General features: G+C 39.5%; 2 protein-coding genes across 2 annotated transcripts; both read right to left on the reverse strand.

Moving 5' to 3' along the window:
• Positions 1-5: 5 nt before the first annotated feature.
• LOC102293564 (leukocyte receptor cluster member 1 homolog) lies at positions 6-5166 on the reverse strand (the record flags this gene model as incomplete). Its single annotated transcript, XM_005925359.3, has 3 exons — positions 4604-5166; positions 2381-2569; positions 6-281 (listed from the first exon to the last, which is right to left on the reverse strand). Coding segments are annotated over exons 1-3 (597 nt in total), but the record flags the coding sequence as incomplete, so codon positions are not given.
• A 52-nt stretch (positions 5167-5218) lies between these two features.
• tmc4 (transmembrane channel-like 4) lies at positions 5219-16278 on the reverse strand. Its single transcript, XM_005925349.3, has 16 exons — positions 15963-16278; positions 15699-15885; positions 11926-12068; positions 11622-11822; positions 11011-11084; positions 10344-10489; positions 9981-10131; positions 9680-9838; positions 9444-9601; positions 8455-8581; positions 7857-7954; positions 7554-7737; positions 7330-7460; positions 7010-7165; positions 6825-6903; positions 5219-5604 (listed from the first exon to the last, which is right to left on the reverse strand). Exons 1-16 carry the CDS (start codon positions 16012-16014, stop codon positions 5512-5514), a joined length of 2139 nt encoding a protein of 712 aa, XP_005925411.1. The 5' UTR covers positions 16015-16278; the 3' UTR covers positions 5219-5511.
• Positions 16279-16367: the final 89 nt, after the last annotated feature.

The raw sequence follows: 16367 nt of genomic DNA on the forward strand, positions 1-16367 counted from the left end.
CTGCTCCTCTTTTCCCCTTTGTCTCTTTTTTCCTTTTTCTTGCTCTTGTGCTCCTTTCTGTCTTTCTCTCCGAGAGCTTTCTTCATATCTTTCAAAGGATCCAAACTATCCTTCAGTCTACGATCCTTCTTCTCTCTCTCCTCTTCACTTATCCCTTTTCTCTTTTCTTTTTCTTTGCTCTCCTCTTTGTCTTTGCTGCTTTTCAGATACCACGGCGTGACCTCAGACCCCGGCTGGGGTCCCAATGACACCAGTAAGCCAATGGCTCTTTCCTGCTTCTCCTAGAAACCCCCCCCCACAAAAACAACAACAGAAAACAAATATTTTGTGTTATTTTTTTCATTACTGTAGCACACTTTTTGTTTATACATGTGTTTGTTTTGTTTATACAATACCCAACAGATAGGAGAATGTAAATATCTGAGTAGCCAGACGGGACATTAACCTGTCTTTAACCTTCCACGAGCTCCATAGTACTTGTTCCTAAGTGCAAATAGCAGAGCTAACTGTCTGAGGCATCATGTGTGCCGCATGCTGTGTGCTATTTGAGCAGCTCCCTCACATAAAACCAGCAGTGGGAAGATGTCAAAAGCAAACTATTTCTTGTTGTGTGATAAAGGAAAACAGTGGGAAAAAATGCGACCTGATACTCTCGACTGTATTCCAAGCTAAAGTCGAAAAGGTCTAGAAGAGCAGATGAACTGCTTTTTGATTGGTCTCTATCTTAGCTTCATATTGTTAAAACAGGAAGTTGTTGATGGGGTAGGAAAGTTTGAAAGGTACGAAACTGGTAAAAGTTTTTGTATTTTGTAGGTTTGGCCTGTGGGTGTGGGAAAAATAGTTTCTGGTGCTACATATAAAAAAAAAAACAATAACAAGTTTCACTTACATGTATGAAATTCTGTAGCCTGACTTAAACCCGCAATATTTAGAAAAAAAGCCTCTTGGAGACATGCTCTAAACCCAACAGGAAGTCCAGTGTTTTAAATGTAAAATGCTTTTTTTCAGGCAGTACACTTTATCAAACTCCTCTTAGAGAACTTTAATCTAAAGACCTTGGCAATGCCAAACTAAGAAGTTTTTGAGTTTGTGTTGTCTGGTGCGTCCATGTCAGCTCAGCAAATTTTGATTAGTTGCCACAAAAAGCTCTTATAACTCAAATGTACACTGTCCACTCTGTCCTGAGCTTGACGTCCTGGAAGCGAGTCTGGAGACATCTACACAAAGTCAGCGCGACAGCTAGTGGCAACAGGAAATCAGCATTAGGTGATAAATGGTGGCTGACAATATCCCTTTTGAAATCCAAACACTCAATACAGCAACGTGACATACAATTAGTAGGTGTTCTTGAAAGAAAGAAAGTGCTTATACAAAGTGTTTGGAAGTAGTGCATATACACATATGTATATACATGAAAGGTTACCAAGGAAACCAGAAATGTTTTTGAGAGCGTTTTCAAAATGCTGCGTTTTCCATCAGCAAAAACGCTGTCTCAGTGTGGACAGGAGGCCGAAACAGAGAGAAAACAATGCGTTTTCAAACGACAACGCATTAGTGTGGACGTAGCCTGAGTGTAGCGTATCTCATTATGCACCAATGTGTTTCCCACCACACCACTTCAAAAATTCAACTTCCTGTTGAGTTCTGAATTTACTGAAGCAAAAAAATTTTAATTAACTAAAACACAACAACTGTTATGAATATTCTCTGCCATTAAAACAGGACACACAATAAACTAATATACTTCAGCAAATCATTAAATAAATGTAAATGGTACTAAAGTGCCTCTGCTTTGCCATCAGCAGCATTTTGGCATTTTCTGACCTGTGATTGGAAAGCCTTGATCACATCCACGGGCTTTAACTTGTATTTATATTGTCTGTCTGAATTAATTTCCCACCCGTCTCATGCTGCATCTATTTACGCTGCATGCATACATACTGGCACTGGGCTGCAGAATAGAATAGCAGGTATGATGACAACAAGACAAAAATTTAAACTGATTGCATTGCTTTTTAAAGTGTGGTGATAACAAACCACTCAAATGACATCTGAGAAAACTACACCCACTAATGATGAGATTAGATAAGAATCGTCTTTTCTCTGGCAACATTTCAAAAACATACAAAGCATTTAGCATTTTTGTGACTGAGCTGAAAAGCAAGATTTTGCAGATCCACTCCTAACTACTAAAGGTTTTTAATGGAAAAAATGAAAATGTAAATGGTATTCAGCACTGGACCTGCAACCACAGACCATGCAGGACACTGAACCCAGATGTGGTACCAAACTTGCAAAAGCTTTGCTATCATTCAGCTGCTACGTCAGAGCAAAAGAAAAGCATGAAAGAGAAGACTGACAGAAGCAGCAGCACGGACACCTTTTCTTCTTTCTTTTCCCTGAGATACTCCTCATTCCCCTTCTTCTCCGAGGACTCCTCCAGGGGGAAAAGATTGAGATGCTCCAGAGCTCCACTTCCTCCACCCTGTTCCTCATCACCATCATCTCTGCTTCCTCCTGTTGGCTGAAGAGCAGCTCGGGCTTTCCTTCTCAGATACTCTGTACGTGCCTGTAAACAATGAACAACAATTAAAGGACATTCATGGGCACAGCAAAGCTTATTTAACCTTCATAATAAAAAACTAAACTCAAATCATAAATACTTAAGTTTTCTACTGGTGCCAATTTAGAGACGTACAGTACATTTACAGCAATCTGAATAGTAACACACAGGAAATGTTAGCATTGATTTCCAGGTGTTGTTTTTTTTTTTTTAAATATTAACAAAAGACAGCATACAACAGTAAATGTGTTGTTTTTTACAATTGTAGAGGATAGGCGTGCACTAGTGAGAGATCTATTAGGGATGCAGTGATTGCAAAACTCTGGACCAATACTGATGTTTAAAATAACAACTTGTTTGTTTTTTAATTAGTATATTACATATTTTTACCATTAACTATCCACCCTTTTTTGGCAGGGGAAATAAAGAAAAGATCACTACACCGTTTGAACATTTAGTCAGCACAAAAGTTAGCTGACACATCAGAGAAACAATGCTAATCAGCAGTCAACAAGGACAGTATCTGATGCTCATACACTCTACGTATTATAATGCATACGTGGTTGCTAATATTTAGTCTGCTTTCACTCTGTTGTTTCATAAAAACAGGGTGTTTCCTGTCTCAGTGTGGGCCTTTTAAGGGGTTCTGGACATCTGGGTTACTTAACGTATCAAAGGTCTATATGTTTTCCAATACATTTTGTCTATTTGATCAACAAAAATTTATTTTAAGCTTTAGTAAGTTAAATAAAATGGTTAAAAATATTTTTAGTGACAGTGGATGGCAAAAAAAACCCTCACTGATGGGCTCAAAGCTTCTTTAAATACAGTAAAACCCTAATAATCTCTGCAATGCAACACATAAGTGTAGCAGAGAACAATCTGTTCTCGCATGATAACATTTTATTCCGGCTCTGCACGGCCCACTACATTTTACCCCCTGTGATACTGAGCTACTTCAATGTCATCTTATGTTTCCTGTCCTTTACTTTAATGTACAGTACTGACATTATTTTTTTTGGGTAACTTTTCTGTAATACATTTGATTTCAAAAAAATTCTGCCTTATTAATATATTTATTTTTTAGATTTCCATCCCATTATAAAAAGCTTTAATATTCTAGATATTTATTTATTGTGCAAAATGTAGATTAAAAAGAGAATGCATTGCATTTTGCAATTTTTATTCACAACTGTTATTGTTGTTTATAACCAATGTTTTAAATGATTTTGTTGGCAGCAACAGATCTCAAAAAGTTGGGACAGTGGTAACAAAAGGCTGGAAAAGTAAGCTTAACTAAAAGGAAACAGCTAGAGGAATATTTTGCAACTAAGTTAACTGCCAACCGCTCAGTAACATGACTGGGTATGCAAAAACTGTGTCTACAAGTTGTGTACCAATTTCAGCATAAAGCTCCTAAATGTAAAGTTACAAAGACTTTGAATATCAATACTAGATGCCTGTGATTTTTGGCAACACAGGCAACAGTGCAGTAAAAATAGGCAGGATTCTGTCATGGAGTCACTGCATGGGTTCAGGAACACTTCCAGAAATTACTGTTACACTTCAAAGTAGCCATATGTGAACATGATACAAAAACGCTGCCTTCTCTGGGCCAAAGCCTATTCAAAATGGACTGAGGCACAGTAGAAACTGTTTCTCAAGGTACAACGTGTGCATTAGTGCCTATGGAACTGGCAGCTTGCAAATCTGGAAAGGTACCATCAGTGCTTCAAGGTATATTGTATTTAGGTTTACTTAATTTAAAAATCCTCACTGTTTTCAGCAACACTTTACACAGTATTCTAACTTTTTTGTAACTAGGGTTGGACTAAGAGCATCTCAGGTAGGCTCTACTGAAAAAGGACATTTACTGTACACTTTTATTATAAATGTACGTTTTTTTATGTTGTTCAAGTTAGTAACCTTGCTTCTGATCATATCTGGTTTGAATTTGAGGTATCCTGCTCAAACTACATGGGAAATAGAGCAAAAAGTATGTACAGTAACAGCACGCCACGGTCATCCACCCGGAGTCACCTCTTGCTCCGCGCGTTCCACGCGACGCTTGGCCTCGCGCTCCTCCTCTGCTGCCTGGGCCTCGTCCCTCCGCACTCGAGCGACGTTGTCTTTGTTGCGGACATGCCAGCTCTTCTTCGGAAGGATGTTCATTGTTCCCTTGGCGGCTGTTACTACTATAGGTTAGCAGTCGGCTAGCAGCGGCAAAAGTGGAAGGAAAACGTGAATAAGTTCCCCCAAATAAAGCCGCTAGTTGTGGAAGGAAATGCGTCAATGCCCCAAAGCGGAAAAATAGAATAAAAATATATAAATATACAAAAACAAACTTTATATTTGCAGCTTTGACCTCCCAAGAGGCAGAGCTAACGAGATAATGTTAGCCGATGTTTGCTACTTTCCACATCTACTTTACCTTAAGGACTCAGCACCACGCATAGATATCACATTTCCGCCAATTTAGCAATAATTTTTTTAACATTTTACTCTCTAAAACAGGGCCCAGGCACTGTCACCAACTTGTTGAGTGAAGATTTTTTTCTTGTTGGACAGGTAGCAGGACCTCACAGGAACAGGCAGACCCAAACAGGAAGTAAACAGTAGCTCCACGTTGAAGCAATAACACAATGGCGACAGCAGAGGGGGCTGTTATGTTTCTCATTTTATTTTATTATGTAAAGAAAAGAATATCTGCTTTGAAGGACAGACAGAAAAGGCACTAATCTATTTACATATTGGAAATGTTATACTCTAATAACGATAAAGTTTTAATTCTCCTTCTTTATGTATTCCTTTTAAAAAAATCACAACTTTTAATACAGTTATCTTCGTGCAGACGTGTGTGGTAAAACCTAGCCTGCATTAAATTATAAACATAAAAACAAGTCTTATTATGTTGTTTTCAAGACGGTAGATCCTTGCCCATATCGTTTTCAATCTTGTACTCCTGCATGATGTGTCGGTATATGAGCTTGCCGAGTCAGGCTCTCAATCTGCTTGATCAGGAACTGTTTGTCACGGCTCTCCTGTAAACCAAAAACTCATAAGTCCATGTGAGAATCAGGAAACCATTTAACTTACTGTTTCAAAGTGAAGCCTAATGACGTATATAAAAGATCACCATTTAATTTCGGGACTGTAGGGTCATTATAAACTGTAAGGTAATTAACGCAGATAGGTTTGTATATTTGGACTGGACTGTGTGTAGTTGTTGTAAAGTGCCTGTGAATACATCCTCTTTGAATTCCAAGATTTTACCTATCAACACATGATATTAATCCTCGGCAGGTTTTAAAATGAAGTTAATGCAAATACATACAAGCAGAAAGTTATTATATATTAGACTGTTTCATTTTGTAACAAATACTGAAACATGATGCAGAAGCAGTTGTAGAAAACTGATAGCACAGTTTAAAAAGACTGGCTCGTTTGGAAAGGTTGCCAGGAGAAAGCCTATTTACTGTAAATCATGGCAACACAGCTTAAGTCTAAACAAACCTTAAGACTTCTGAAACAATGTCCTTTGTTCAGTTTAGACCAAAGTGGCGATCCTTGACCATAATGTGTAGCATCATGTTTGGTGAAAACCAGGCACAGCATATCAGCACAAACATTTCAAACCAACTGTCCAGCACGGTGCTGGAGGGGTAATGATTTGTGCTTGTTATTTGCACCCACTGGACCTGAGCACTTTGCAGTGATTGAGTCAACCTTAAACTCTTCTGTATACCAAAGTATTCTAGAGTCAACTATGAGACCATCTGTCTGACAGCTAAAGCTTGGCTGAATTTGGGTCATGCAGCAGGACAGTGATCCCAAGAACAGCAGCAAATCTATAACTGAATGGTTGACAAAGAAAAGAGTCAAGGTGCTGCAATTGTCCAGTCAAATTCCTAACCTTAAACATATTGAAAAGCTGTGGTGGGCCAAAATTCCTTCATAACAATGTGAGAGACTAATAAAGTCATACAGTTCTAACAGCTACTGAATCAGGAAGTGTACCTAGTTGTACCTAGTTTGTCACACAGCGCTTCTGCATTTTGGCATAATTTTTGTTAAGTAATCACATGGTGTAATACATCATGTTAGAGTCTGATAAGGACCAGATGATTTTTTTTGTTACTATGTCCTGAACAATTGAAAGAGGGTGTATTTACTTTCCTTCTTTGGCTTTTTCCTTAAGTACATGACTTTATCTAATAATAATAGTAATAATAATAATAGTAATAATAATAAAGCAGTTTACCAGTTTAAGCTGAGCTTTTAGCAGTGCAATGCTTCTCCCATAGACAGTTGCTAAAGCTACGACATAGCACATCACCACACTGCCAGGGAGAAGAGAGACATAATATTACTCCATGAAATGGACAGTAAGGACTATTTAATATGCAGGTCATCATTACACAAATGGCATACTGAGAGTTCACGCACATTGCTAATGCAAAAAGAGGGATGGAGAACGCCTGGGAGCCGACGAAGAAGAGAAACTCCTGTGTGACGTTAGAGAGATTGTTGAATGAGTCTGGAACAGTTGACCACATGGTACTGGATGAGTGGAAAGGACCACAACCGTAAGAGGGACGGATCCTGTTTGAGGAAGAGGGACACACTTGTCCTCAGCAATGTTAAATAACATGAAAAATGTTTTCATGCAAAGTTTATAGCAGTGACAGGATCCAGCAAGTTTTCTTACAGTGATGCAGAAAAAGCAGTTGTGTTGCAACTGTTACAGGTAAGTATGAAACACTCACTCAGAGAGACTGTAAATCAAGACAACTGTTGCCAAACCCCATCCAAACAGGAGCACCACCAGAAAAAAGAAGGTGGAGGTGGTAGAACGAAACGTCCTCAGCGCTGGCCGACAGTTTTGGAAGAGTGTTATCTGCGGGGGGAAAGTGGCAATTTAATAGTGGATTAGGGACACAATCACCAAGCAATGTGTGACGTGTTGGCGGTGTTAAAGCTAGAGCCTCACCTTCTTGCAGTAAAACAGGATGACAAACTTCAAGGTGTTGATGGCGGGCAGCAGAGGGCAAAAAAGAGCTCCCACCCAGACCACAGTCTGACCATAAACCAGGCCAAGCACATTGGAGGGAACCACAAACTCCTGCCGCCCCACCCACTGAACAGGCTTACAGGAACAGTTATCCACCACAAGCCTACCACATACACAAAAAAACAGCTGAACACAAGACTGATTGACCAGTATTCAAATATACAGCATGCATTTGCATGATGTGCATTAATACGACTCATATCTTTATGCTATAAAAAGTACCTGCGTGGAAATTCAACCAGCAGAAAAACAGCAACGGTGATGAGGAGGTCAAACATTGTGAGCTTGTACATTTCCTGCCCCACACGTGTTTCCCAGCACTACCAATAAGAAAAGATAAGATTGTCTTTCAGTGTGGACATGCTGAATATATTCAAAGCTGATGTTACTGTTGTGTTAACCTCTTTGTCTCCACACACAGGCTGTTATAGCAGCTGTTAAAGAGCGCGTTTTGTATTTTACTCAAGCCTCCTTCAGCGGAACGAGGCAGTCGCAGAGCTGCTACTGTTCTCCCCAAGAGATCAAAAAATATTTACTGAAAAACCTGACATGCTTTACCATTATTGTTTATGACTTTTTAAAATACAAACGGAGTGTAAATGAGTTTCCAGTTCAATTATTCTGTCAGTTTTTCTTTTGCACGTCGAAGCCTTCAAGGGATCCTGTTTAATTTACCCAGCAAAGTCTTGATCCAGCAACAAACTGAAAGCACTGCTTTTTCTCATGACAGACAACTTAAACACAAACAACAGAAGGTCTGTCATATAGGACCCCCTCCGCGCTGTTACACTCTGAAAATGAAGATCAGTAATATAATTACTTGGAATTCATCGTAGTTGTACCCGCACAGTGTACAGTTTCCTTTGAGCTCGTTAGGGTAGCAGGTGATCTGACTCCACAGGGTGTAGAGGAGGACGCCCAGACTCACCAGACGCAGAAACACTGCCCTGGGTGTGGAAGAGAAATGGGTCATTTTCATTCATCTAATTTTAATTTCACACTAATCTTACTTGATAACTCAACACAGATAAGGATACACTACCATATTTACAAATGTGTTACATAAAACTAATGACCAGGTTTAAAGCAGGGAAGGTTTTAAGCTGTTTTTTGTGTTTATTTTACCTTGAGGGCCCCATGAACAACGTTTTAGCTGATGTAAGTTGTGTGGGAGCCAGGGTGAGCTAGTATTTTTTTTTTTTAAAACTGAAGGACGTGCCACACGAAGTAACCTGAGCTGAAATTGAATTGTAGAACAGGTAAGGTGGTGATTGCAGCATAATTTCCTTCGTATTGCACACTATATTGGAGAATCATGGCAAAAGCATTATAGCAGCTTGTGTATAGCCATAGTGGCCAGATAATAAAACATGTGGGTTAGATCATATTTATCATCAGGCATTTAACATTTTGCTGTTTGTTTGATCCATGGCTTGTGACTAGACCCATTATTGTCTGCTCTGTTAGAGCCAGTCGTTAAGGATGAACCTGGCAGTCTTGATAATTATGGGCCTAGTTATAGTACTATGATTAAAGTGAGTAAAATATTTATTGTGTTTAATATTCTGGTCAATTTTTAAAATAGGTGCAGCAGCATCATTATTATCAATAGTTGTTATAGTGTTATAATTCTGCATTTACTCTCTTATTTACAATAAAAATTTCCACATTTGCTGGAGTTTGTCATATCTCATTGTGTATTTGTGATAAGAAGATATGGGCTTGGAGCGACTGATCAGATTTTTTTTTTTCAAGCATTACAAACACAAACAAATTAAATGCATGTGACATAATCTCTTTCTCACAAACCTTAAGAGAGCCAATATGATAGTAGTGCTGGGGGAGTATTGCTCTACTAAGGCGATCTTGTCACACAGCAGAGGCACCACAAAGTTTCCAGCAGTGATGACCATGGACGGGAGATACTGAATAATAAAGCCAAGGATCCCTTGCTCATCAGCCCTATTCTGTTTAGCAGAAATGGGAGATGGTCACCCAGAGCTTCAAGAAGATCATGTTGGCATCATTATTTTTACATCGTTTACCTGGCTGAACTGTGTGGTCACATAGATGCCGTAGAAAGCTCCTCCAATGAACCCAAGTGAAAGAAAAGTCATTAAAACACGCAGAGAGTATAAAATCACTTTTTTTGATGTTGACAGATCAGCCTCGTGTCTCTTTCGACTCTCCTCCTCCAGATCCACCTGGCCGAGGGAGAGAAGAGAAATGAGGGGTCACCTGAAGGCACATCGTGTATACGAAACTGTGGAGCAAAGCTGCCACGTGTGGGTCACGTTTCTCTTTTCCAGCACTTCATCCTGTTAAGTAGGATAGATCCCTTCTGACCTGTAGCTGGTAGAGGATGTTTTTCTGCTTCAGTTTGGTAGCTCTGTCTCCCAGGCAACTATAGTCCCATCCGGTGAACACGATCATGCTGTAACTGCTCACTCCAGTGCTGCTTCCCGTTGCCACAGCAACTCGAGCTGCAGTCCCCATCCTGTGTGTGAACAGCCAGTGAAAAGGATACAGACAGAAGTCAGGCTGACTGAACTCAGGACTCTAAGCTAAACATGCAAACACACAGCCTTTATTTACATAATGCATCCGTTTAACACGAACTATAGTGTCTCCAGACCCCAGGAATTCAGTAAAACAAACCCAATTTTGCTGTCTAATCAAGAACCTGGCCGTTACAGTCGTGGGACTGACCGTGTTATCATGCAGATGAGACAAAAGGCAAAGTAGAAGACAGCAGTGAGGATGTAGGCAAGAGGGATGTTGTAGAAGAAGTCCCCGTTCGGCATCTCTGTGATGTTGTAGTAGCCATAAAACAGGTATGAATACTCCATAAAACCCTGTAAAGGAGAGAAGACTATCCAGCTCAAGATGCAATTACATTTTGCCGGCTGAGAATAAAAGCAGGAGAATTGTGCAATTTCTTCACTACAATATATCGCTAGATTTATTATTTAGGCCTATATTGTAGGCTTCAGCTCCAACGTGAAGCCTAAAAGCATAAATGAACCAGTGTCATTCACATAAAACACTTTGACAAGGTGCAGCAGAAAAGCACAGGTGTAAAGCCTGAAATGAGTCACAGCTCATTCAAACTAGCTGCTTTAGTTTCAGTGTTGTGGTTCTGCGTGTGCTGCCTTACTTTCATACTCATGCCAACATAGTGTCAGTAACACCCGTGACTTTCTATTTTCAAACCACCACACACAAAAAGACATTATTACTCCAGCTGTACCTTATATGTGTTCTCGGTGTCACCTTTTTGCAGAATGAAAGTGGAATGACAATTCTATGAAAGTCTAAAGTGCCTCAAACTAAAGTGCAGGTCTATATACATTCTGCAAGTCTCTCAACGTCTCACCGTTCCCGAAAGGAAGTCGAGCAGGTACTGATAGATCTCCGTTGTGCTCTTAACTTCATACACCTTGCATTTAGCTGGATTTGAAAAAATAAAACACAGTAAACAAAAAGCTTCCTCTGAACATAAAGGTCATGCTGTTGCCTCAAGAATTTATGATATTTGTAAATAAATTAAATACACAGAAAGAGACTGGGAGATTCAATGCAGCTGCAGTGGAAACTATTTAACGTCTAAATAAGATCTGTTTCTTATGTGGCTTTAAAATAATCAAAGGATTTGGAAAAGTCATACATCATCCTGTAAAGCTATTTCAGGTCTGGAGATGATAAATGATATTAGGGATAAACTCATTTTTGTATATATTTGAATGTCACAGATGTGGAATTTTGTATAAATATTCTGCTCATCCACAGGTGAGCAGCCCACATTTTATTTCTGAAGGGAAAACAGAAGGGGTACCACTCTCTCTACTCTTACTCCTACAAATGCAGGGCTGTTGCCTGGAAACTGTTGCAGCAAAGTGCAAGAAGGCTTCCTGTTGTAATTACGAAGAAATGTGATAAAAGATGAGTAACAAGGAAAAAAGGAGGAAATGAAGAAACAGGACGCACCGGTGCGATTTGTTTCACTCAAGTTATTGCTAACAGTGAGGATATCTGTGCTGTTGGTGGTTGGTTGGTGGTGGTTGGTGGATCTGAAGACAACACTGGGAATGAGGACAAACCCAGCAATCAGAAAGAAGGACACAAAATTCAGAACCACCAAGAAGCGAAGGAACACGAAGTAAGACTGGACACCACCTCCAAAGTTCCCTGTGAGGGCAAAGAAACATGGTTTGTTTCAAATGTAAACTTAACGCGTGGGACTGAGCTGCTTCCTTTATTGTCCTTTTATATTAATTTACTGCATGTGTACCTCCAATCATTTGCACTGACTTCCTCCACAATGAGAAAAAGTAAAGAAATTCTTTGCATTTGTTTCTGAGTTTACGCAGCATCTGTCTCCCTCTCCAGGACACATCTCTGGAAAATGCGGGCGACCGCATTTGCTGCACTTCCCTGTGAAGGACAAATAATAAAGAAATTATATTACAACAACTCAAAATTCCCTCACAATTACCAAGTAATTTAAAATAAACTATATATAGGAGAATTATTAAATAAACATGAATTAGATAGCACTTACACAGTATATACATACATTAACAAACAGTTTTTGTCATTCTGCCTCTGCACATCACCACAGAGGATTTTAAATCAATCAAGATGTGAATGAAGTGCAGGCTTTCAGCTTTAGTTTAGGGGCTTTATCAAAAATGTTTTCATTGACAGTTTGTGAATTTAAAGCCATTTTGATAAATAGAGACGTATTTTCAGAGACGTATTGCATAATCAGAATTTTAAATGTAAGTATCGCTTTTTAATTCTCCTTTAAATCCTTTACAGTCAACAACTGCATGAGGTGTATTTGGACATCACCAAATGCTGTGTTTCTTCCCTTGAGGAGTCACATCAGGATCCCCTTCAATTTGCTTACCAGCCCCGTCTCGGAACTGATGACGCCATCATCTCTCTGCTCAATCATGTCTACACCCACCTGGACCAGCCGGCGAGCACTGTGATGGTCATGTTTTTTGACTTTTCCAGTGCTTTCAACACCATCAGGCCGACCCTCCTGGGTGATAAGTTAGCAGTGATGCAGGTGGATGCTTCTCTGGTGTCCTGGATTGTTGATTACCTAACAGGAAGACCACAAGGTAATCAGCAATACAGGGGCACCACAAGGAACTGTCTTCTCCCTCTTCCTCTTCACCCTCTACACCACAGACTTCAGCCACTGCACAGAGACCTGCCATCTTCAGAAGTTTTCTGATGACTCTGCGGTGGTTGGATGCATCAGCAGGGATGATGAGACAGAGTACCGGGCTGTGGTTAACTGATTTGTCACGTGGTATGAGCAGAATCATCTGAGGCTCAACCTGGCAAAGACCGAGGACTATAAATACCTCGGAGTATACATTGACAATAAACTGAACTGGGCTAAAAACACCACAGCACTTTACAGGAAAGGCCAGAGCCGACTCTATTTTCTGAGGCGGCTGAGGTCCTTCAACATCTGTCGGACAATGCTCCGAATTTTCTATGAGTCTGTTGTGGCCAGTGCAATCCTGGGGCAGTAGGTTGAGGGTTGCTGATGCTATATAATAATAAAGTGATCCGCAAGGCCAGTAATGTTGTGGGGATGGAGCTGGGCTCTCTTAGGGTGGTGATGGAGAGGCGAATGTTGTCCAGGATAAAGACAATGTTGGATAACTCCTCCCACCCACTCCATGCTGGCTAGCCACAGGAGCACGTTCAGTGAGAGACTGAGATTACCAAAAAGCACCACTGAACGACACAGGAAATCATTCCTGCCTGTGGCCATCTCCCTGTACAACTCATCCACCTAACACACTGTATACTGCAATAGCTACACCCTTTTTGCACATGCTCTTCTTTCTTATTCAGATATTTATTAGTAAGTGACTTTATATATGCATATATGTATATTTGTGCTATTTCTTATTCTTTATTGTCTGTTTTTGTTAACATATTTATATATATAATAACTATATATATAACATATATATATTTATATACATTATATATATATAATTATAATATATATATATAACATATATATATATTATATATATATATAACATTGCAATAGCTACACCCTTTTGCACTTTCCCTTCTTTCTTATTGAGATATTTATCAATAAGTAACTTATATGTATGTATATATTGTGCTATTTCTTACTTTTTGTATTGCCTGATTTTGTTATTGTTTGTACTGGAGCGCTGTAACCAACATAATTTCCCCAAGGGATCAATAAAGTATTATGATTCTGATTGCCAGGCTTTTACTGCAGCCTCCTCCAGCTGCTGCTGGTTTGAGGGGTTTTTCTCAATCCACTTTGTCTTTAGTATCTGAAAAGCTGATCTGTTGGGTTGAGATCAGGTGACTGACTTGCCCATTGAAGGATATCCAATTTCTCTGCCTTGAGAAAACCTTTGGGTACTTTTACAGTTTGCTTTGGAGGATTATCCTTTTGTTCTGTGAAACACAGTCTGATCAGTTTTGCAGTACTTTGTTGAATTTGAGCAGAGAGTACAGTCTTGTACTTCACAGTTGGTCCTGCTACTTTCTATCTGAGGTCCCATCATAAATAAACACCAGTGAACTGGTTCCACTGGCAGCAATACCTGTGCATGCTACATTTCCTCCACCATGTGTGACAGATAATGTGGTTTGTCTCCAAACATGACCTGTTTTTCTCCTTCTCCAAACCTTTTTCTTCCCATCATTCTGATACGTCTCAGTTTCATCTGTCCAAACAGTTTTTTCCCCATAGATGGCCACCGCCTTCTTCTTCCTTGTGACCAGTGGTTTGAACCCTGTAGTAAACCCTGTGCATTTACACTCATGAAGAAGTTTCACGATTGTGGACTCTGACAATGATACACCTCCTCAAAAGTTGTTTTTACTAGAGCTGATATTATAAAGGTGTTTTCTTCTTAACCACAATAATAAAAGCTGGCTTTTATTTTCTTTCAGGCCTTTTTGGTTTTACTGAGCTGCTCAATGCAATCCTTCTTTTTAGGAATGAACCAGTTTACTGACTTCTAAAGTATATTTCATTTTTCTGAAAGGTTATTTTGAATTTTCAGCCTAATTATTGCCTCCTTCGCCTGTATCAACATCTCTTAGAACATTATATATATTCAATTAAAAGACTACTGAATACAAGGTAAACACTGGAAATCAACTCTAACTATCATTCATCTGCTTAATTTGTAATCAAACAGTGAGTGAACAGGCCTCACCTGGCCATGAAACTGCTCATCAATCAACTGTGCAATTACTGTGACTGTGTATACAAATGGCTGTAATTACTAAACAGTTAGTGCAACTCTTTTGTTAAGTCCACTTAATTAAAGCTGGAAGTCTGCACTTCAATCATGTCTTGATTGTTTGATTTGAAATCACTGTGAGGGTGTAGAAACCTATGAAACCTACACAAACTGTGTCCATGTCCTTAGGTTTCTAGATGTAACTGTAGGCAGACATGTACAGTTTAATATACATGAACAACCAGCTGTCTATAACAACTAGCTAATGAAATTGATTGGGTTTAAATGAAGCTATGCGTTGAATGATTTTTCTTCCAGAAATCTACTTGGAAATTATGTTGTGTGTGTTTTGCAGATCCACATTATCCCAGCTCCATTACAAGATGTTATTTAGATGACTTAAGTTTTTATCATATACTGCTAAAAGTTAAAACCCAAGCACAAGTGAAGTTATAAAGTCCAATATATACTATTGTAACAGAACACAGTGAGATAAGTCACAGTGTATGATGAAGGGTGATTATGTTTTTCATTTGTAAGAGGATGAATGTTCTGCTTCATATCGGCCACATACTCATTCTTTAAGACCGCGTTTAAATTTGGGAACATGCTATCATTTACGAGCAATACACTGCTGACTCCCTGACCTTTAAACTCTAGTCATTAATTTACTCGCATTAATTTAGTCCATGACCTCAAATCTGGGCTCTCCATTAGCTTTCTCTTTATTTCTCCGTTTTTCCACTGAATTACTGAAACGTCACCACCAAACATTCAGTAGAAAGTTTCATACCTTATAGTTCTTCTCAGGCGCATGGGCAGGGGAATACACCTGATGTCCCGTTTGGGTCCACCATCGCTGTCTTCATCTTCATCCTCGGGGGTTGAGTCCCAGTTGAAGTGAGGATAACTCTGATCAGGAGCTGGAGACGAAACCCGCCGACGCCTGAGTGACTGCTGCTCATCGTCATAACCATTTCCTGTGAGCGAAAGACATTCAGACATCGTCTAAGAGTTTAAAACAAAACAACAAATACGAGCAGGTAAATCTGATCACCTCCAATGTAATCGTAAATATGAGAGTTTTGTCTCTGTATTTCACCGGCCATCTCTCTGACGAATGTTAACAGTTTTCCTCTACGATCACATCTAATAGCTGACCGACAACAAATCCAGACTCAAACAAATAAGTGAAAGACTTCCTTGTGAGGATAATCTGCGTATCCATGACCTGCTTCCTTGTTGTCCCCTTTCACGGACTTTACTCCCTTTGTAAATGACTGCACATGCACTTCCTTATTGGCTTCAACCTAATGAGTTAGCTTTACCCAGCCAGAAGGGAAAAGCACACTGAAAACAAGGATGTCAGATATTTTGTCTTGAAGTGCTAAAATCATAAATGTCTTTGACTTTACAGGAGAGGGGAGGAAATTAATGCATTTTAACAGCGGACAGGGATGCC

The sequence above is a fragment of the Haplochromis burtoni genome, unplaced genomic scaffold (genome assembly GCF_018398535.1).
Source record: "Haplochromis burtoni strain Fernald_Lab_line unplaced genomic scaffold, NCSU_Asbu1 Contig_80, whole genome shotgun sequence".
NCBI lineage: Eukaryota > Metazoa > Chordata > Actinopteri > Cichliformes > Cichlidae > Haplochromis > Haplochromis burtoni.

What these genes read in the sequence shown, in the direction of transcription:
- tmc4 (XM_005925349.3), bottom strand. Translation starts at nt 16,014, where the DNA reads ATGGCCGGTGAAATACAGAGACAAAACTCTCATATTTACGATTACATT. An exon ending in GTCAGTGCAAATGATTGGAG is followed by an intron (nt 11,823 to 11,925) that starts GTACACATGCAG and finishes TTGCCCTCACAG; the next exon opens with GGAACTTTGGAGGTGGTGTC. An exon ending in TGACCACACAGTTCAGCCAG is followed by an intron (nt 9,602 to 9,679) that starts GTAAACGATGTA and finishes TCTGCTAAACAG; the next exon opens with AATAGGGCTGATGAGCAAGG.